Source organism: Vicugna pacos, chromosome 2 (genome assembly GCF_048564905.1).
Source record: "Vicugna pacos chromosome 2, VicPac4, whole genome shotgun sequence".
NCBI classification, from domain to species: Eukaryota; Metazoa; Chordata; class Mammalia; order Artiodactyla; family Camelidae; genus Vicugna; species Vicugna pacos.
Genome location: NC_132988.1, coordinates 47,645,714 through 47,668,043, shown reverse-complemented (window position 1 = coordinate 47,668,043; position 22,330 = coordinate 47,645,714). Strand labels below are relative to the sequence as shown.

Here is a 22,330-nt window from a genome sequence, read left to right as displayed (position 1 = left end):
AAATCTGGGGGATGGCTGGTGACATCTCCCTCAGTTAGGTAGGAGTGCGCCACTCAGAAACCTCATCTTCTAAAATGCAAATATGTTTATCTCTGCCAGCTGGTTACAACTCCAGAGGTTTTTAGAGAGATATCACTGTGAAATGAGCATGTCTAAGTATGAATGGACCAACCAAGTATTGTCTACCATTTTAAAAAAACATATTGCTTGAAATCTGTTCTTCAGTTGGGAGGAGGGAGTGTAACTGAACATTTCTCCTTTCAAGTAAACTTTACAGTTTTTCATATATACCACACCTTATAGTTCTGAGAGTTTTGTTCATATTTGAATCACCTGGTAACTTTTAGTTGCTCTATGGAGAGATCATTTCAAATTTTGAAATGTTATTTTTATAAACATTTAAAAATATAAAGATTGGAAATAAGAAATTAAACCAAACAAATCTTTTCAGTAGCTCACCTTCCGTGGCCACTAATTAGGCAGTAGAGAATGTGACCCTTTAAAGACTGTCTGACTTCATTCTCCTAACCCTGCTACCAGCAGAGGCTTATATTTATAAAATGCCAGATATCTGCATGCAAAGTAGAAAACTGATTAATCTTAAGAAAATATCAAAGAGCTTGATATTTAACAACACATACAAAAATAGGTAATACATGGTCTATACTTTCCACTTAGAAATAGTCATGTTAAGATGCTTTAGTTTTTTAATAAGAGACGCTGTGTCTTGTGATTTGGATCTAATATATAGGGGGGCAAGGAATCTAACTGATAGCCTCTTTCATGAAGAATGGATTTAGAATTTAATATGGAGGATTATTCATTTTATACAGGAAGAGAAACTGGAGTCTCATTTGCAAAACCTGTCCACTCTTATGGCACCAACATACAAGAAACTTGCACCCGATGCGTATAATAACCAGGTAAGTTTTAACAGTTATTGACAATGACTGGAACTGTTACTCACTGTTGATGACCTACCTATCTACTTCCAAACATATTTTTGAAGCAATGATTTTCCTTTACTTTTCTAATTTTTTCTTTTCCTAACTGTTGAAGCCATTGCAATGTTCTGTTTCTGGTATATAAAACCTACACCATTTGAAAGAGCATGTTGTTGGTCTTCTAATCTGTAAAAGTAATGAGCTTTTAAGACTCACAAGCTGTTTTATCTAGTAATCTTGTTCTCAAATGGATAATTTTGTCTCTGTAAGCAGACTTTAGTGATTAATTAAAATTAGATGGCTCAAACTATTGGTTCTAACCACCTGTTAACTGTTTTCACAGGAAGTCTATACATTCAAAGCTATGGGTGTGCTACTTGCTAAGTGTACATACATGTGTCCAGATGTGTCAGATTTTGCTAGATGTTTATTTTTTTCTTTTGGCCTTGGCTTCATGAACCAAGCCAAACTTCTTTTTTTTCTATTTTGTAAGTGTGCTAGGCAGTATCTATATGGAAGGCTAAGTGATTTGTTCTTAAATGCTTATGAAGGAGGCAGAAGACTGAAGTCTTCCCTGTTTCAAAAGCCCTAAATGAGAGCCTGTTCTAAACCACTGTGTTTAGTCACTGTGGACAGTAAGATGAGCAGTGTGGGTTCTACGTCTTTAAAAAATTCCTCCTCTAGAGGAGATGTAGGGATGTAAAATACAAGATGTAAGGACGTAAAATACCAATTATAGAAAAATAACAGCCAAGGTAGAGGTTTGCACACATTTCTGAAGGAATGAAAAGGCTTTCCCTGAAAGTAGGGGTATAAAGTCACAAATGGCCTTGGAGGCCATGTAAAGATCTTTGAACTTTTTCCTGTAGGTAAGAGACCTACCACCATTGGGGTGTTCTAAGTGTATACTAGGGATGGGGAAGGGCGAAGTGATTTCACTTAAAAAGGTCACTCAAGCCAAACAAATGAAATACAGCATAGATAGCTTTGATTAGTGGAAGATTCAGTGAGAGAAGCAGGCTATTACAGTCACTGGGCAAGAGATGTGAAGGTCCTAATTTAAAGAAATAGCAGTAATGATAGATAGAGAAAATGAAATAAATATATAAAATATTTGAGGTAGAATTTATAGAACTTAGTGACTAGTTGGATTTAAGGATAAGAAAAAGATAATTTGAAGATCCACCAAATTTCTGGCTTGACCAGATGGTTCTATGAGCTAGTACCAGGAATCAGTGAAGAAAAATAAGTTTGGGGGAGATGAGGGGAAGATGATAAATTTCATTTCAGAAGTTTCATTTTGGCAAAGCTAGGTTTTACATACTTCTAGAATAATTAGAAGAAAAATCTAGTTTAGCACTGTGATTTGAAAATTATCAAAATGCAGGAAGTAGCTGAATATGTAGAAGCGAATGCAGTTTTTCAGAATGGAGATTATTAAGAAGTGGCTAATGATTTTAACATTTAACATTTTAGGGGTGAGAGGAGGACAAGAAACCAATGAAGGAAGCACTGGGATTGGAAGCAGTGGAGAGGGAGAGGTTAAAGATTTAAGAGGAAGCGGGAGGATGATAGAAGGAAAGCTGGAGGTGATAAGGTATCCAGAGCAGAGTACACAGAGCAAGGGTACAGGGAAGTGTGGAGGGTAGTACATTTTGCAAACATTGTCATGTACTTAATAATGTTAAAGCTTCTAAGGGGATTAGTTTACATAGCAGAGACAGACAGGGGACCAATTCTAATTAACAGTTTAACTATTGTTTCCATTGTGAACTTTCTCCCCAAGCCCCAATTCTTCTTTCTTTTTCTATTTTTTAGTGGGAGCAAGGGAGGAAACTTTAATAATGATGGTAGTCTGTTTATAAATTTTATGTTACAACTTACATTTTTAGAAATGTATGTGAATGTCTATGAAAATTATTTTAAATGCTGTCTTAATAACAATGAGATTAATACTGTTAATTAGTGTCACAGAAAAGTATAAGGAATTACCATGGTACTGTTGTAAAATAATTCAGGGGTGACAAACACAATAAATCAGGCTGTAAAAGAAAATGAATTGAGCCTATGTTGCTAGATTTCAAGTTTGGCCATTTTCTGTTGAATGAATTTTTTATAGGGGCTATTATTAATCAAAAGGTTTTAACTGGGGAAAGGGACAAAACAACAAGCATGGATATTCTTTTTACTCCATTGATTCTTATTATTGACTGTCTCATACAAAAGTGATTTTCTAAGCTTTTATATTCTATTCTATTACTTTTTGTTTGGAATATTTTATGCATTTCCTGAACCTGGAATATCTAAAATATGAAGGTGCCCCAAATTTTAAGTTATAACAAGATGATTAGATAAAATTCCTTAGATGTGATTCAAAATTTATGAGTAAATGTGTATATATACTAATGAATTAGCATGAAGTTTCAGTTAAGTGGGATGTTTAAGGTCTAGAGATCTGCTGTACAGTTGTACCTATAGTCAGCAATAATGTACATTTAAAAATTTGTTGTCTTATGTTCTTACCACAATAAAATTTAAATGCATATGTACATTTCTACATTAAAAAATAGATGTAATACTTATATAATGTAATACTTATATAAACTAAATCAACTAATGGCTGAGAATGGATAAGGTATTGTTTATATTGCATTCTAGGTATTATTGGAAATGTTTATCCATATGCTTTAATGTGGTTTAGAGAAAAAAAAAAACCAGCCATGTGATAATAGTTCTATACAGTATATGCAAAGCGTCGAGGCTGTGGATGCTATCAAAATCTACCCTTTGGTCTTTGCCTCCTTCCCTCAACTAAATAGAATACCTTTATTTCTCATACATGAATATTCTCCTTGCTTTATTCCTTGATTTCATAAAGTCTTAGTGCTAAAGCTAAGCTCCATTGGGCCTTTACAGCATTTCTTCTGTCAGCTCTATGGAATTAGAAAATAGGTTTTCTTAATTTAAATAATCCTTCATATCTATCCAGTAGATTTATTTCTTTTCTTATTTCTCTCCCTTTTCTATGCTCATCTTCCCATTAAACTTTAGGCCTGAATTAGCAGGCTCAAATCTCAAAATTGTGTGGTTTCATCTTGTGTGGAGATGACATTTTAGACCAAGAGAACATTCTATGACAGTGGAAATATTTTCTGTCTATACTATTCAGAATAGTAGTTACTAGCTACATGTGGCTCTTGAACACTTGATAACTGAGTTAATGAACTTTAATTTTAATTAATTTAAATTTAAATTGCCACTTGTGACTAGCAGCTACCATACTGAACAGCACACTTAGAATTGTCTTCTGATGTAGAGATGAATTTCCAGTAATCCAGTCACAGACCCCTGCATGGTATTTCTTATGAGATGGCATAAGGACCAACTAGACTTTGTATGTTTTTTATTCAAGGAACAGACTAAAGCTAACTAGAGCATAGCATGGACTAAAAAGTCACAGACCAGTGTTTGTAGTTTGTGAGACAGAATGGTCATTTTCCTTTAGCCAGAGTTTTTTAAGCTTCAGTATACAAAAATGCTATGTGAACCCAATAATAAATAATATTCAAGCTATCAAAAACTTCTTTATGTTATGAGTTCAACTTCTAGCCATGATGGATTAACAGCGGCTGGATTTACTTTCACATATTAAAAAAAATAAGAAAAAATACATGAAACAAGTGTCTTTAGACACAGGACAATAAGAAGCACAAGATAGTAACACCAAAGAGCAAGGAAATAAAATAGATAAACTTACAAACATACTCCAGCTTACTTCCTAAAGATCATATTAGGCTTCAAGGCAGAGAGGAGGAGCCTAAACAGACTCCAGGGTTATCTTTGTGTTAAGGAAACAAAGTTCAGAATTTGGGGAAGCCAAAGTGCTAGAATTCACAATTCAGAGTACCAGAGAGGAGAGCACTTCATTGAGAAGAGCTCTAGAGATCTGTAGAGGGTTCTGCTCGAATCTTCAGCTGAGGACTGAACAGTGCATGCATGTGAAGAGATTACCATGGCTGTGGAAAAAAAACTATCAAAAGGAACAGGCAGAGAGGGGAGGGTATAGCTCAAGCAGCACAGCGCATGCTTAGCATGCATGAGGTCCTAGGTTCAATCCCCAGTACCTCCTCCAAATATAAATAAATAAACCCAATTACCTCCCTCTCATAAAACAGCAAAAAAAAAAAAAAAACCCCACAAAACAAAGAAACAGGCAGAATAATCCCTTGATTGTATACAGGACCTGGAACAATTCTTGTTAATACCATCCAAAAGGAAAAGAACTCCTAACATAAAAGAGATCAAGTAGAGTATTTAGAATCTCCTGGCTTTAGTAGCAGAAGTAAATTAGATTATTCTGGTTCCATCTAAAAATGTTTAAAATCAACACTTGAAAGTATCAAACTGATTCCAACTAAACATCTCAGTACAAAAACAACAAAAGGCCTCAAAAAACAACAAGGTAAAATTTATAATGTCTAGCATTTCATCAAAAATTACCAGGAATACAAAGAAATTAGAAAATATGACCCATAATGAGGGGTGGTGGGGGTAAAGGGAGAAGCAATCAATGGAAATAGTTCCAGAAATGACATGTGATGAGGATGTAATAGACAAGGACATTAAAGTAGCCATAAATTTAAGACAACAGAGGGAAGTATGAACATGATTTTTTTAAAAAAGCTAAGAAGATATCAGACCCACACTGAACTTCTAGAAATGGAAAAATATATAATGTCTGGATAAAGAATACAATAGACAGAATTAACAGATTGGAGAAACTGGATATACAGCAATAGAAATGTCCCCAAGTGAAAGAAAGAAGAAAAATAAAACGAATAGCTCAAAAGACCTAGGGCACAATATTATTACACTAATACATGTGTAAGTCCCAGAAGGAGAACAGAAAAATATTTTTATAATGGCCAATTTTTTTTCCCAAATTTGTTCAAAACAATAAACCTATTGATCCCAGAAGCTCAGCAAGCCCCAGAGAGAGGTGGGGTAGTGGGGAACATGAAAAAAACTACATAAAGTCACCTTAAAATCAATTTGTTTACAGTGATAAAGAGAAAATGTGAAAAACAGATGGAGGAAAAAACATATTACATATAGGAAGAAAAATGATAATAAACACAGGAGACTATGAGAAAGAGAGATAGAAGAGAAACATCTTTGAAGTACTGAAAGAAAAGAAAAAAAAACTGTCAACCTAGAAATACATACTCAGTAAAAACAACTCTCAAAAGTGAAGGCAAAATACTTTTTTTCAGACATACAAAAGCTGAAATAGTTTACCACCAGCAGACTAACACTTCAAAAATCTTAAAGGAAGCCCTCTGATAGAAAGAAAATGATACCAGAAAGAAATCTGGATTGATTATAAGGAATGAAAACATCATGAATAGTATATATGCAAGTAAAAAGACTTTTTCCCTTATTTAAAATTTTTCTTTAAAAGATAATATGTATTTTTTAAACAGAAAATTAACAATGTAATTTAAGGTTTATAACATGTAGAAGTAGCACAGTGGCCGGGGTTGGAAGTGTACTGCTCTAAGTTTCTTATATTATACATGGAGTGGTATAATATTACTTGTATGTAGATTGTCCAGTGCATTGTAAACCTTAAGCAAACAGCCACTTTAAAAAGGGTATAAGTGACCCTCCAGTAAAGAGACAGGAATGGAATGAATCCCAAAACATTTTAAACAAAGAATATGGAATCAAAAGAAACATTAACAAATACAAAACAAATAACAAGATGGTATATTTAATCCCAACCATATAAAAACCACATTAAATGTAAATGTTTTTAACACTCCTAATTAAAAGGTAGAGTTTGTGTATTGAATAATCACACTGATACAAAACAATTGTGATATTTTAAAAAGCAAGAACCAAGACATTTCATGTTAATGTCAATCGAAAGAGAGCTAGAGTGATATTAGTAGCCATGTAGACTTCATAGCAAAGAATATAACATAAGGAGGATCATTTTATAATGATAAAAAGGTCAGCTCAGCAATCCTAACTATGCATCTAATAACAGAGCTTCAAATTTTATTAAAGGAAAACTGATAGAACTAAAAATAGAAACAAGTCCACAATTGCAGTCAGTTTTCAATATATCTCTCTCAATAACTGTTAGAACAAGTAGAGAGAAAATTAGTAAGGAGATAGAAGACTTGAACCACACTTAACCAACTTGATCTTATTAACTTGTATAGGACTCCCCAGGTGATGACAGAATAACATTATTTTCAAGTATACAAGGATGATTTACCAAGACAGTTTATATTCTGGGTCATAAAACAAGTATCTATAAATTTAAAAGCCTCAGAGTATGTTGTCTGACCACAATGAAATGAAATTAAAAATCTGTACCAAAAGGATACCTACAAAATCCCTAAATATCTGGAAACTGAACAACATATTTCTAAATGACCTATGGGCCAAAGAATAAATCACAAAGAAAATTAGAATGTAGTTCAAACTGAATGAAAATGAAGAAATTTGTGAGATGCAGCTTTAAAGCCTTGATTAGAGACTGATTTACAGCACTGAACATTTATAACAGAAAAATATAATCTCAACCATCTCTCGAGTATGCAGACCTACCCTACAAAACTTGGAAAAAGAGAGCAACTTTAGCCCTAAAAGACAGAAGGACAGAAAAGGTAAAGGGGAAAACAGAAATCATTGAAATAGAATACAGAAAACAAGAGAATATATCAGTGAAACAAAAGCTAGTACTTTGAATAATCATCAAGAAAAAAAGAGAAGGCACAAATTGTCAATATCAAGAATTAGAGATGAAGCATCATTATAAATTGTACAGACAATAAAAGAATAGTAATAAAAACATAATTTAAACTTCATGCCAATAAAAAAATGACTTAGATGAAATGGACAAAGTCCTTGAAAAGCACAAATTACCAAAGCTTACTAAAGAACAATATAAATACCATGAATAGTACTGTATCTATTAAAGAAATTGAATTTGTAGTTAAAAACTTTCCCAAAAGGAAAACTCCAGAACCAGATGATTTCCCTTTAAAATTTTACCCATTATTTAAGAAAAAAAAAATTCAATGGAAACTCTTTTAGAAAATGGCAAAGGAGCAAACACTTCCCAACTCATAATATGGGACTGGAAATATCCTGATACTAGAATCAGATAAGGGCATTAAATAAAAAGAAAATAAAGTCCAATGATCTTTATAAATATTGATGTGAAAATTCTTAACAAAATTTTATCTAATTACATCCAACAATGTGTAAAAGGGATAATGCATCACAACCAAATGGAGTTTATTTCAATAATGGTTGATTCATTTAATGTTCAAAAATTAATCAATGTGTAAAGGAAATTGAAGAGGATTTAAAGAAATGGAAAGATATCTCATGCTCTTGAATTGGAAGAATTAATATTGTTAAAATGGCCATACTGCCCATGGCAATCTACAGGTTTAATACAATCCCTATCAAATTACCCAGGAGCTTTTTCACAGAACTAGAAAAAACAATCCTAAAATGTATATGGAATCACAAAAGACCCAGAAGTGCCAAAGCAATACTGAAGAAAAAGAATTGGGCTGGAGGCTTAACGCTCTCAGGCTTCAGACAATACTACAAAGCTACAGTAATCAAAACAGCGTGGTATTGGCACAAAAACCAGACATATGGCTCAGCAGAACAGAATAGAGAGCCTAGAAATAAGCCCACACACCTACAGTCAATTAATCTTTGACAAAGGAGGCAAGAATATACAATGGAGAAAAGACAGTCTTTTCAGCAAGTGGTGTTGGGAAAGCTGGACAGCCACATGTAAATCAATGAAGTTAAAACACTCTCTCACACCATACACAAAAATAACCTCAAAATGGATTAAAGACTTAAGACAGGACACCATAAACCTCCTAGAAGAGAACATAGGCAAAACAGTCTCTGACATAAATCTTAGCAATGTTCTCCTAGGGCAGTCTCTCAGGGCAACAGAAATAAAAGCAAAAACAAACAAATAGGACCTAATCAAACTTACAAGTTCTTGCACAGCAAAAGAGACCATTAACAAAATGAAAAGACAATATATGAACTGCGAGAAAATATTTGCAATGATATGACTGACAAGGGCTTAATCTCCAGAATACATAAACAACTCATACAACTTAATAACAAAAAAGCAAACAATCCAATCAAAAAATTGGCAGAAGACCCAAGTAGACATTTCTCCAAAGAAAACATACAGATGGCCAGTAGGCACATGAAAAAATGCTCAGTATCGCTAATTCTCAGAGAAATGCAAATCAAAACTACAGTGAGATATCACCTCACACCAGTCAGTATAGCCATCATAGAAAGTCCATAAACAAAATTCTGGAGAGTGTGTGGAAAAAGGGAACCCTCCTACACTGTTGGTGGGAATGTACTTGGGTGCGGCCACTATGGAAAACAGTATGGAGATTACATTAAAAAAAAATTAAAATAGACTTATTCTATGATCTAGCAATCACACCCCTGGGAATATACCTGGAGAAGACTCTTAATTCAAAAAGATGCATGCACCCCAGTGTTCATAGTAGCACTGTTTACAATAGCCAAGAAATGGAAGCAACTTAAATGTCCATCAACAGATAACTAACTGGGTAAGAAGTTGGGGGAGATAGATAGGTAGATAGATAGGTAGGTAGGTAGATGCATGCAATGGAATAGTACTTAGGTATAAAAAAGGTCCTAGAGATTATCATATTAAGTGAAGTAAGTCACAGAAAACTAAATATGATATCATGTATATGTGGAATATAAAAAATGATACAAATGATCTTATTACCAAAACAGAAGCAGACTCACAAACATAAAAAAAATAAAAAATAAAAAACTTATGGTTACCAAAGGGGAAGTGGGGGAGGATAAATTAGGAGTATGGGATTAACAGATACAAAATACCATATACAAAAGAGATAAACAAGGTCCTACTGTATGCACAGGAAACTATATTCAATATCTTGTACTAACCTATAATGAAAAATAATGTGAAAAAGAATATACATACACATATATAAATAACCTGCTTTACACCAGAAACACAACTTCGTAAGCCAACTATACTTCAATTTTAAAAAACCAGTGTAATTCACCATATTAACCAACATATTAGAGAAAAATATGGTATCTCACTAAATAGATAAAAAGCATTTGACAAAATTTAACATCCATAGAAGGAACTTTCTCAGCCTGATGAAAGGCTTAGTTGAAAAACCTAAAGCTATTATCATACTTAACAGTGAAAGACTGAACACTTTACCCCTAAGACTGGGAACAAGAAAAGTATGTATATTTTCACCACTTCTAGTTAACATTTTTTTTAACTTCTCAAGTAGGTTTTATTATGTGTTGAAGATATTCTCTGTGCCTATTTATAAACATACACTTAATATACAATTGTCATACAACAACAAAAAGAAATACTTTAAATTTTTTATCAAATGGATGTTTGCTTAATAAAATTCAAGGAAGGTTTTCAAGAATAGTTTTCATCTTTGGTCAGCAAGCTTTTTGTGGCATCCAAATTTTTTAATTGAGGTATAGTTGATTTGCAATATTACATACATTTCACGTGTACAACATAGTGATTCACAACTGTTAAAGGTTATACTCCATTTATTATAAAATGTTGGCTATATTCCCTGTGCTGTATAATATGTCCTGGTAGCTTATTGTATTTAACATCTAAATGGAAATTTTAGACAATGCAACAAGCAAGAAAAAGGAATAAAAAGGATACAGATTGAACAGTAAGAAATAAAAATGTCCTTATTTGCAGATAACATGTGTGTCTACATGGAAAGTCCCACAGAATCTACAAAAAAAAACTCCTAGAATAAATGGTTTAGCAAAGTTGCAAAATACAAAAATCAATTATATTTCTATATACTAGCAATAAACAATTAAAAATTGAAATGAAAACCAGTATCAATTAAAATAGCACCCAAAATATGAAATCCTTAGATATAAATTTGACAAAGATTTAGAACACCTGTGCACTGAAAACTTTAAAACTCTGCTGAAAGAAATTATAAAAGACCTAAACAACTGGAGAGATATACCATGTTCATGGATCTCAAGACTAATCATTAAGAAGTTAATTTTCCCCAGATTAATCAATCTCACCAAGTATTCTGAAGGAATTGACAAGGTGATTCTAAAATATAGAGAGAAATGCAAATAACCTGTAATAGTCAAACATTTTTTAAGAGCAGAATTTGGAGATTTATACTCCCTGATTTCAAGATTTACTACAAACCTACATTACTAGTAATCAAAACAGTTGATACTGGCATAAATACAATACATACACACACATCAGCACACCATTACATAACAAAATATCAGAATAGAGAGTCTGGAAATAGATTCAACATGGATGGCCAACTGCTTTTCAACAAAAGCAATTCAGTGGGGTAAGTATTATCTTTTTATCCAAAGGTGTTTGTTTGAACAGTTGGATATCCATATGGACAAAAATTAACTTTGACTCTTAATCTCACAACCTATGTAAAAATTAACTCAAAATGGAACCATTTATATAAATTCTAGAATATGCAAACTGATTTATAGTGACAGAAAACAGATCAGTAGTTAACTACCTGGGAACAAAGCAGGAGGTGTGAACTATAAAGGAGTGTGACGAAACTTTAGGGAATGATGGATATGTACATCATTTTGATTGTGGCAATCATTTCTTGTATATATATATATGTCAAAATTTATCAAATAGTACACTTTAAATATATGCGATTCAATGTAAGTCTGTTATATCTGAATAACACTGTAAAATAAAAACTTTTCTATGTCAGGGTACTTGCTCTGTTTTGAGTCATTCCATTGTGTTTTTGGAGATAAAATATAATACTAAGGAATCTTTTTGACCTGCTCAGTACACAGGACTTGTGCTTTTTTGTCACATGTGTGCCTAAGAATTTCAAATGCCTAAGTACTTCCCCACTCACACACACACACACACACTTCTATTTTTCAGATTGAATATGAACACAGAGCACCAGAGTGCCGTCTGGGTCTGAAGGAAGGCCGTCCATTCTCAGGGGTCACTGCATGTTTGGACTTCTGTGCTCATGCCCACAGAGACTTGCACAACATGCAGAACGGCAGCACGTTGGTAAGTGGGCTAAGGATAGGTTAGCAGCATGTCCCGTTGAGGAGCAGAGGACTGGAAGTTAGCAGCAGTTCAAGGAATATGTTCTCTGCAGGTGTCACTGCACAACAGTGTTTTTGTGAATGAATTGCTATTGCAAGGTGACCTTGTTTGGCATAATTAGTACTCATCACAGGTTGACATGGCACATTAGTGGAAAACAGTGTGGGCAAGCAACGTGAAAATCATGGAAACTCTTGGTGCTAACCTGAACTGGTAACTAAGCATTGCCAGCTACAATTAGATGCCCAAAAAAGTCTTCGAAAGTTTAGTGTTCCATGTCTGGTAGGTCATAAGCAGTTAAGCAAAAAGCCATATACAAGCCAAAGTACCAATCCACCTTGCAAGAGAGAGGTGTGAATGAAAAATGGATCATCATTGTCACAGTACTAGTACAGAAGGTTCAAAGTGCAAAAGAAACCTTTGTAACTACACATTACAGTGGGTGAAAGGGATTGGGCCTTATAATTGTTGGCTATGGTAAGGGCAGAAAATAGATCCATGTTAGGGGGGTAGGAGTATTACACATCAACAAAGCTCAGGGTGAGGCCCTGCACGTGGAGGGATGACCCAGAGTAGAGATCATGAAAAAGCTCAAGTGTAGAAACTGTAAATGAATCAACCCAATGAGTCATCAGCATGGATACAGGGGTAGCTGAGGAAGATGACCAATGAGACTTAATGTGGAAAATACAAAGCAGGCACTACAGTTACATTCTAGGGTAGAAAAGATCTCGGGGAGGTAGAAGGCAGTAGTGGAAGTAATTCGAGGAAGCTGGTGTGAAATTTTTGTTGAGAAGCAAAGGTATTGGTTTAATGGTCTAGAGCAGGGGTTGGAAAACTTTTCTATTAAAAGCTTTGCAAGCCCCAGAGGATCTCTGCCGTATTTTTTGTTTGCGGTTTTTTCAATAAAAAGTTCTTTTAAAATGCAGAAACCATTCTTAGTTCACTGGCCATATAAAACAGGCTGAAGGGCTGGTTGGTCACAGACCCCACGTGACTTCTGATCCAGGAGAACAAACACAAGGCTTACCATCCACAGTATCTAAAATCATTGCTAATCACCTGCCCATCCTTTGGAGGCTATGCTCAATTCTGGGAAGTAGAAGAAATAAGTAATAGCTGGAGCTATAGTAGGTCCTGAAGATAGCCAGGTTTCTCTCCAGCAGGGTGATGGAGAGTGGGCCGAGGATGAGGAAGAATTTTTAAATAAAGGGGAATTTTCCTGGTAGGTCACAGGTTCTGTGAGGTGAAACAGAAGCAGCACTAGGTAAGCAGACGTGAGTAGGGATAAATGTGTGTGGGAAAAGGTGACAAGCGCTCAGGGACAAGGATTTGGGAAGACGTGTGTACAATGTATAACACTCATTTTAATACCATCTCATGTTAAACTTATTTATAGAGGTAAACCTAAAACAATCATGACCACATTCCTTTCAAGAGTATCTTCCAATGATTTTGTATTACCTTGGGTTTTAAATAATCATGGTCACATTTTCTGTTAATTAAAAACCCTAAATACTAAAAACTAGTATTTTTAAAACCAACAAGTAATCTTTCATCACGGCCAGTGTGGCCAACAAAAAAAAAGTACCATTAACTTATCAAAGCAGCAGAAGTAGCTTTTTTTTTCCTTTTCAGAAAAGAAATGAAAAGGGAAACACTGAGTTAGATTTCACAGAATACCCAGAAAGAAAGAAAAGAGACGTAGAAACAGTGTTAAGTTACATATTACCTTTATCAATCAGATCTTCCATTTTACATTATTTAGATTTCACTTTGGTATCCTGTGGAAATTTCTTAGACACAGTGAAAGCAAGTTAGGTGTGAGGAAAGAGGTGAAATTTCTTTCTGTACAAAAGCATGAGATGAGGTGAATGTGATATTACCAAAAACAGAGGAAGTCATTGGGTAGAGGAAACTTCTAGCCTCTTTTGAAGAGGCTTCACATCGACCACATCTATTTTTTAAGTGTGAAAACTGGGAAATTGCTTTGCTTTGGTAAGAGTATCACTTCTTCCCTTAGTCCGAAATGTATGTGAGGAACAGAGTCACTACAGATGTCATTTTCTCATAGACTCAAAACAACAACAACAACAAAAGGGTCCACGCGAACTTGTCGATCTTGATGTACCATTTTGATGCAATCTGCATTAATAACAGACAGATGTGGTTTTATGGTAAAATGCATGTCACCAATCTGGTCAAGTAAGCCCCCACCACAGATCTAAATACTGATAAGGAGAAACACACACACACACAAACACACACCACTTGTCATTTGGACTGAAACTGAAGCCACAGTCTTATTTCCGTACCAGGTATGCACCCTCACTAGAGAAGACAATCGAGAAATTGGAGGAAAACCAGACGATGAGCAGCTCCACGTTCTGCCCCTCTACAAAGTCTCTGACGTGGATGAGTTTGGGAGTGTAGAAGCTCAGGAGGAGAAGAAACGAAATGGTGCCATTCAGGTCCTGAGTTCTTTTCGGCGCAAAGTCAGGATGTTAGCGGAGCCGGTCAAGACATGCCGACAAAGGAAGCTAGAAGCCAAGAAAGCTGCAGCTGAGAAGCTTTCCTCTCTGGAGAACAGCACAAGCAAGAGTGAAAAGGAAAAGTCAGCCTCATCTCGTACAAAACAGATAGAAAACACAAGCCAGGCTAAACAGTTGGCAGGTAACTTTAACGCGAAACATTGTAGATATGTGTGTTCTATGACACTTAGGTTGAACATCAACAGTGTTAATTTTGGAAGGTTATGTTCAGTCATGGTCTTAGTTGTGTACCAGAATCTCTTGTAAAGGAGCAAGGCCCAAGCCTTGGTCTGGTAGACAGTAATGAGATGTTGTACCATCAACTCCAGCTTGAGGGAGAAGTTTGGATTTTATTCTGTAATACATGGCAAAGTTTTATGGTAGGTGATATCGTGAAATTACTGTTAATCTACAAATGGCAGGAAGGCCAAATTGGAGGTAGAGGAGCTAATACTTTGGTGACTGATGCAGTAAACCAAAGAGTAAAGTAACAAGAGCTTGAATTTTGGTGGTAACAGTGAAGATGTAGCAAAGATTACATAGGGGAATTCTTCCAAAATGAGTATCAGTACATTGGTGACAAAGCATTAGAATGAAGGAGAAAAAAATCTTTAAGGATGCCTCTAGAGTTTTAAGCCTAGATAATTAAAACTATACTATTTATTGAGATAAGTTTGAAAATAGGATTTATGGAGGGAGGTGCAGGAGAATAAGGTACTTTTCCTTAGACGCGTTGAGTCGAGGTTCATGAGGGGAGTCCACATGTAGTTCTTATAAAGCTTTTACCCATCAAAATAGACCACATCTATAGTAGTAGAAATGGAGCATTATTTATCAATGCTAAGTTGATACTTTCTTTCCAAAGCCCCTTGATCTATGTCTGTGGTTAATACTGTTTAAAAAAAAATCATACAATGTACTGTCCCTACCCAAATTTTAGAAATTGTATTGGCGTAGCCATTAATAAGAGAAAAATGTGTATCTGTTAAGTGTAAGTATACTGGTTTGCTTAGCAATCAACCATCTTTGCTTCACAGAGTCAAATTTCCCTACTGATTGATTTTGAAGCTCAGAGATAAAACCAAGTAATTTGGAATAATATGTCAGAGATGTTTAATAAATATTTGTTGACTGGTTGACTTCCACTAAGAGAAGTAAATCCTGTCCGCTCCCTGCTGTCTCCTTTAAGCTAGCTGTAAAGTATAATCAGATGAAACTTTGCCTTTGATTCCTTCTAACTGGTCTCTACAGGACAGCTGTTGTAGCTCGTTTTATCTGTTTTCATTTCTCATATGACTTTTTTTTTAAGTGAGATCATGAAATAGAATTATCACTTTTAAGAGTTTCACTTACACCTCTCCCCATGCCCCCCAAAAAGTGGATGAGTAAGTCAGTACTAATCAAAAAAAAAAAAGTTTCATTTGCAAAGCTGAAAGTTTCTTTAAAGTTTTATCTACAACTGTATAAACTTCCTTTCTGGAAAGCACGCTGGAGAAATAGGGTTTGCCAATTATATAAAGTGCTTTGGGTACTTAAATGAATGTCACTCTTTCTCATAGCATTGCTAAATCTTCTATAATAATTTTTCTGCTACTTTATTTAATAAATCTGATTGCTTGCCAGGCAGTGGGGAAATAAAATAAGATGTGATCCCTTCCCTCATGGAACTACTTTGCAGTGGAGTGAAGAGGGGATGAGAAATTGATAATTCTAGTATGTTATGGACTGTTGCTTTATCTGACTTATGTATGCAGTGGATATTACAGAGTGTTACAAAAGCACTAGAAGCTGAGGTTATAGAAGGCTTCCTTGAGGAAGGGATGACTACGTCAAGGAAGGGCAGGGAGATGGGGAGGAAGGAGGAGAGCAGTTCAAGTAGAGAATGTGGCTTGGTCAAAAGCACAGAAACTGCAGAGAATATGATGCTCCCAATGGAATGGCTTTGGGATATTTATTATATTTCTCACCACTTAACAGATTGCACTGTTACATGGTCTACCATTTTATTTTCAATGTTTCAGACACAAAAAATTATGCTAGACAGTGATTAGAGCCCGAACTTTGCTCTTGTTCTTGTTTGGTGGATGTTGCAAGATCCTGGTGGTGGGTCTCACATACATGTAAGCATCCTCACCAGCTGTCATAAGATGATAATCAAGCGCCTTTGTCCATGTTCTCTCTTATCCTGTCCACAGAACTTTTGCGACTTTCAGGACCAGTCATGCAGCAGCCCCAGCAGCCCCAGCAGCCCCAGCAGCCCCAGCCGCCCCAGCCGCCCCAGCCCCAACTACAGAAGCAAGTCCCGCAGCTACCAAAGCAGCTACCCCAGCTGCAGCAACCCCAGCAACAGCAGCCACATCCCCCCTTAACTAGTAACCCTCAGTCAGAGTCTGTCAACTCTTACTCTTCTTCTGGATCCACCAATCTATACATGAGACGGCCCAATCCAGTCAGTCCTTATCCAAGCTCTTCACACACTTCAGAGATATATGGAGGCGCCAAGCCTATGAACCTCTATTCCTCCTCATCCCAAGCTGCAAGTTCATATCTGAATTCGAACCCCATGAGCCCCTACCCTGGGCTTTTGAACCAGAATAACCAGTATCCATCATATCAATGCAACGGAAACATATCAGTGGACAGTTGCTCCCAGTATCTGGGTTCCTATTCTCCTCAGTCTCAGCCCGTGGATCTATATAGGTATCCAAACCAGGACCCTCTGTCTAAGCTAAATCTACCACTTTACCAGCCGAGGTTCGGAAATAGCCAGAGTTTTACTTCTAAGTACTTAGGTTACGGAAACCAAAATATGCAAGGAGATGCCTTCAGCAGTTGTACTGTTCGACCAAATGTGCACCACGTAGGGGCATTTCCTCCTTATTCCACTCATGAGATGGACGGCCACTTCATGGGAGCCGCCTCCAGATTACCACCCAGTTTGAGCAATCCAAACATAGACTATAAAAATGGTGAACATCACCCGTCTTCTCACTTAATCCATAACTACGGTGCAGCTCCGGGCATGTTCAACAGCTCTCTTCACGCCCTGCATCTCCAAAACAAGGAGAACGACGTGCTTTCCCATACAGCTAACGGGCTGTCTAAAATGCTTCCCGGCCTTAACCACGACAGGACCGCTCCCGTCCAGGAGGGCTTACACAAATTTCACGACGCTAGCAGTCAGGACAGGCAGCCGTCGGCCGCCGAGGACAACGACGAGGTCTGGTCCGACAGCGAGCAGAGCTTCCTGGATCCTGACATCGGGGGCGTGGCCGTGGCTCCCACTCACGGGTCGATCCTCATCGAGTGTGCCAAGCGCGAGCTGCACGCCACCACCCCCTTGAAGAACCCCAACAGGAATCACCCCACCAGGATCTCGCTCGTCTTCTACCAGCACAAGAGCATGAATGAGCCGAAGCACGGCTTGGCGCTCTGGGAAGCCAAAATGGCCGAGAAGGCCCGCGAGAAAGAGGAAGAGTGTGAGAAGTACGGCCCAGACTACGTGCCTCAGAAAACCCACGGCAAGAAAGTGAAGCGGGAGCCCACTGAGCCGCATGAGCCTTCCGAGCCCACGTACCTGCGCTTCATCAAGTCCCTCGCCGAAAGGACCATGTCCGTGACCACAGACTCCACAGTAACGACATCTCCATATGCCTTCACTCGGGTCACAGGGCCTTACAACAGATATATATGATGTCGCCCCTCGGGTTGGTTACCTCATTTGAAAAGACCACAACCAGCCTATCCGTAGTGTAGTTCTCATGACGCAGGCAGTGGGGAAAGGACACAGTGTTCCTGACAAATGTGGGGGGAAGAACCTCTGCTCACCAGCGCAAAAAGAGGTCCTCTCACCATAGCACTTAATTTCCCCTGACTCCTAAGTGGTCACAGATGGAATCTAGGCAAAAGACCAAAGCATTCTATGCAAAATGAAGGTGGAGAAAAAAGTGTTCCACAATTTACATTGTTAAACACTGGTTCTGTTATTGGATGAGATGATACATAAATGTGATTCCCCTCCCCTTACAACTCTACACATCTGTGACCACTTTTAATAATACCAAGTTTGCATAGTCATGGAAAGCAAATCAAACAAGTACTGTATTATTACAGGGGCAGGAATCTTAAAATACCATCTGGTGCTGAATATATGATATACTGAAATACTGGAATCATGGCTTTTTAACATGCAGTTTTTACTGTAATCTTAATATTAACTTTTATTTATCAAAATAGCTACAGGAAGCATAAATGGACAGCGAAACACTGAATTTGTTTGGATGTTCTAAGAAATGGTGCTAAGAAAATGGTGTCTTTAACAGTTGAAAATTTAATGCCTTTGTATCATCAAGATGCTACCAGTGTACTCCAATGCCCTTGAATAATGGGGGTACCTTTTCATTCAAGTTTTTAATCATAATTACTTATTCTTACATGAGCTTAGTTTTTAAAATGTGGACATTTTAAAGGCCTCTGGATTTTGCTCATCCAGTGAAGTCCTTGTAGGACAGTAAACGTATATATGTACATATATACACATATGTATATGTGCACAAACATGTATATGTATAAATATTTTAAATGGTGTTTTAGAAGCACTTTGTCTACCTAAGCTTTGACAACTTGAACAATGCTAAGGTACTGAGACGTTTAAAAAAAAAGTTTACTTTCATTTTAGGATGCAAAGTTGATTTTTTTAAGGAAACAAGGAAAGCTTTTAAAATATTTTTGCTTTTAGCCATGCATCTGCTGATGAGCAACGTGTCCATTTTTAATATAGCCAGTTACATCCAAAAATGGGGCTTACTGGATTCAAGGGAATACGTTAGTCCACAAAACATGTTTTCTGGTGCTCATCTCACATGCTATACTGTAAAACAGTTTTATACAAAATTGTATGACAAGTTCATTGCTCAAATATGTAGGTTGTAAGAACTGTCTATTAGCAGCAGGTAATAACCGCATGCTACAGACTCATCAAAGCTAGTTCACTTAAGCCAGCGCTATTGTATAGATCTGTGTGCTCTTCAGCAAACTGAATGGCAGTCTGCCTTTTGCTGATAATTGTACATTGTGATGTTGTCATTCCTTAGCTTAAGTGTCCTCGTTACCAGGAAGATTGAGCAGACTGATGCCTGCGTAAGATGAGTATAAACAGGGTTAGTTCCATGTGAATCTGTTAATTAAAAAGGAAAAAAAAAAAAACAAAAACAGGCAGCTGGTTTGCTGTGGTGGTTTTAAATCATTAATTTGTATAAAGAAGTGAAAGAGATGTATAGTAAGTAAATTAAATTGTAAACAAAACTTTTTTAACGCAATGCTTTAGTATTTTAGTACTGTAAAAAGAAATTAAATATATACATATATATATATATGGATTTGAAGCAGAATTCACATCATGATGGTGCTACTCAGCCTGCTACAAATATATCATAATGTGAGCTAAGAATTCATTAAAGGTTTGAGTGATGTTCCTACTTGTCATATACCTCAACACTAGTTTGGCAATAGGATATTGAACTGAGAGTGAAAGCTTATAGCATTGTGTACCATCATTTTTTTCCAAGTCTTTTTTTTAATTATTATTAAAAAAAAATACCTTTTTTCGATACTTGATTTCTTAGCAAGTATAACTTGAACTTCAACTTTTTTGTTCTAAAAATTCAGGGATATTTCAGCTCATGTTCTCCTTATGCCAACATGTCACCTGTGTTTATGTAAAATTGTTGTAGGTTTAATAAATATATTTTTTTCAGGGATTTAACCCTTTTATTTCAAATCCCTCCTATTTTACTTGTATATGTCCTGATGTAACTAAAACTAATTTTGTAAATCTGTTGGCTCTTTTTATTGTAAAGAAAAGCATTTTAAAAGTTTGGAGAATCTTTTGACTGTTTCAAGCAGAAAAAAATTACATGAAAATAGAATGCACTGAGTTGATAAAGGGAAAATTGTAAGGCAGGAGTTTGGCAAGTGGCTGTTGGCTAGAGTCTTCAACTCTCTAAATAAAGATGTCTTGATCCTGTAATCAGTACAGGTACAGATCCACGAGGACTTCCCTACACAGGCAGAACACTTAGGGGTATGGTGTGCAATCGACTGTACAGCTACATCTTGGTCTAGGTTCATTTCTGCTTACTAATCTTTCAAATAAATCCTTAATCAAAGCAGGACTTTGAGTTTTATTGGTCAGATCTTTATAACATGGCTTTTGTCTTAAAAAATCCTCCCATTTTTGGCTGTGACCAGTTTACAAACATTTCAAAAATGTTTGCTTTGAATATGTCAAACTGCATGATTTTAATATTTTGCCTATGCCATATATCTAACCCCAAATATTTGGTTACTACATGCACATTAGTCGGTTTTGAGTCAGCCACCCTATATGAATGGATATTTGGTTTCTGTATCATCCACTGTCATCTGTCAAACTGCTGGCCAACAAGAGCAGGAAATATAGTTTGGGGGAGGTTGAGGAGAGGTTAGGTAGGGAGGAGGAGAGGAAGTTGAGTGGCATATTGTAAATATCAGATCTATAACTGTAAATATCAAACCTGCCTCAGTTAGAATGAATGGAAAGCAGATCTCCAATTTGCTTATATAGGAATATCAGGTTGACTATATAGCCATACTTGAAAATGCTTCTGAGTGGTGTCAACTTTACTTGAATGAATTTTTCATCTTGATTGACGCACAGTGGTGTACAGCTCACTTCTAAAGCTAGTGGTTAACTTGTGTAGGAAACTTTTGCAGTTTGACACTAAGATAATGAACTCTGTGTGCATTTTTCTATGCTTTTTTTTTTTAAAAACTTAGTTTCATTTCATTTTCATCAGATGTTTGATTTGTCTATAAAAATCGGATGGTTATAAATACTGTAAGTATTGTAATGTTATGAATGCCGGTTATTTGAAAGCGTTTATTATTATATCATTCCTGATAACGCTATGTGAGTGTTTTTAATAAAATTTATATTTATTTAATGCACTCTAAGTATTGTCCTGTTGAAATTTCTGTTTACTGCCTGAATTACTGCTGCCTCAGTGAGGCAAAAGGGAATGAAGAGATTGCTTTTTAAAGATACTTTTTAGATGGTTATTCTTGACCTTTTTTTTTATTGAAGTTTAGTTGACTTACAATGTTGTGTCAGTTTCTGGTGAACAGCAAACTGATTCAGTTATACATATATCTATATTCTTTTTCATTATAGGTTATTACAAGATACTGAATATAGTTCTCTGTGCTATACAGCAGGACCTTGTTGTTCATCTATTTTATATACAGTAGTTTGTATCTGCTAATCCCAAACTCCTAATTTAGCCTTACCCACCCTTTCCCCTTGGGTAAACATAAGTTTGCTTTCTATGTTTGCAAGTCTGTTTCTGTTTTGTAAGTTCATTTGTGTTATTTTTTTAGAGTCCACATATAAGTGATATCCTATGGTATTTTTCTTTCTGTCTTACTTCACTTAGACTATGGCTGAGTAATATTCTTGTGTGTGTGTGTGTGTGTGTGTGTACACCACAACTTCTTCATCTAATTAGATGGTTATTCTCTGTGTGTATGTATATGTGTGTATGTATGTATGTGTGTGTATGTGTGTGTGTGTATATATATATATACACATACATACTTCT

At 36.1% G+C, this 22,330-nt stretch overlaps 1 protein-coding gene across 2 annotated transcripts in view; it reads left to right on the top strand.

Moving 5' to 3' along the window:
* The window catches only part of TET2 (tet methylcytosine dioxygenase 2), a 119,496-nt gene extending 99,564 nt beyond the window's left edge, over positions 1–19,932 (top strand). For both annotated transcript variants that reach the window (XM_006216167.4, XM_072939418.1), the window contains exons 8-11: positions 834–923; positions 11,986–12,123; positions 14,481–14,835; positions 16,889–19,932. In XM_006216167.4, coding sequence (XP_006216229.2) covers positions 834–923; positions 11,986–12,123; positions 14,481–14,835; positions 16,889–18,387 — 2,082 coding nt within the window. In that variant the 3' untranslated portion in view covers positions 18,388–19,932. The remainder of the gene's footprint in view (positions 1–833; positions 924–11,985; positions 12,124–14,480; positions 14,836–16,888) is intronic.
* Positions 19,933–22,330: the final 2,398 nt, after the last annotated feature.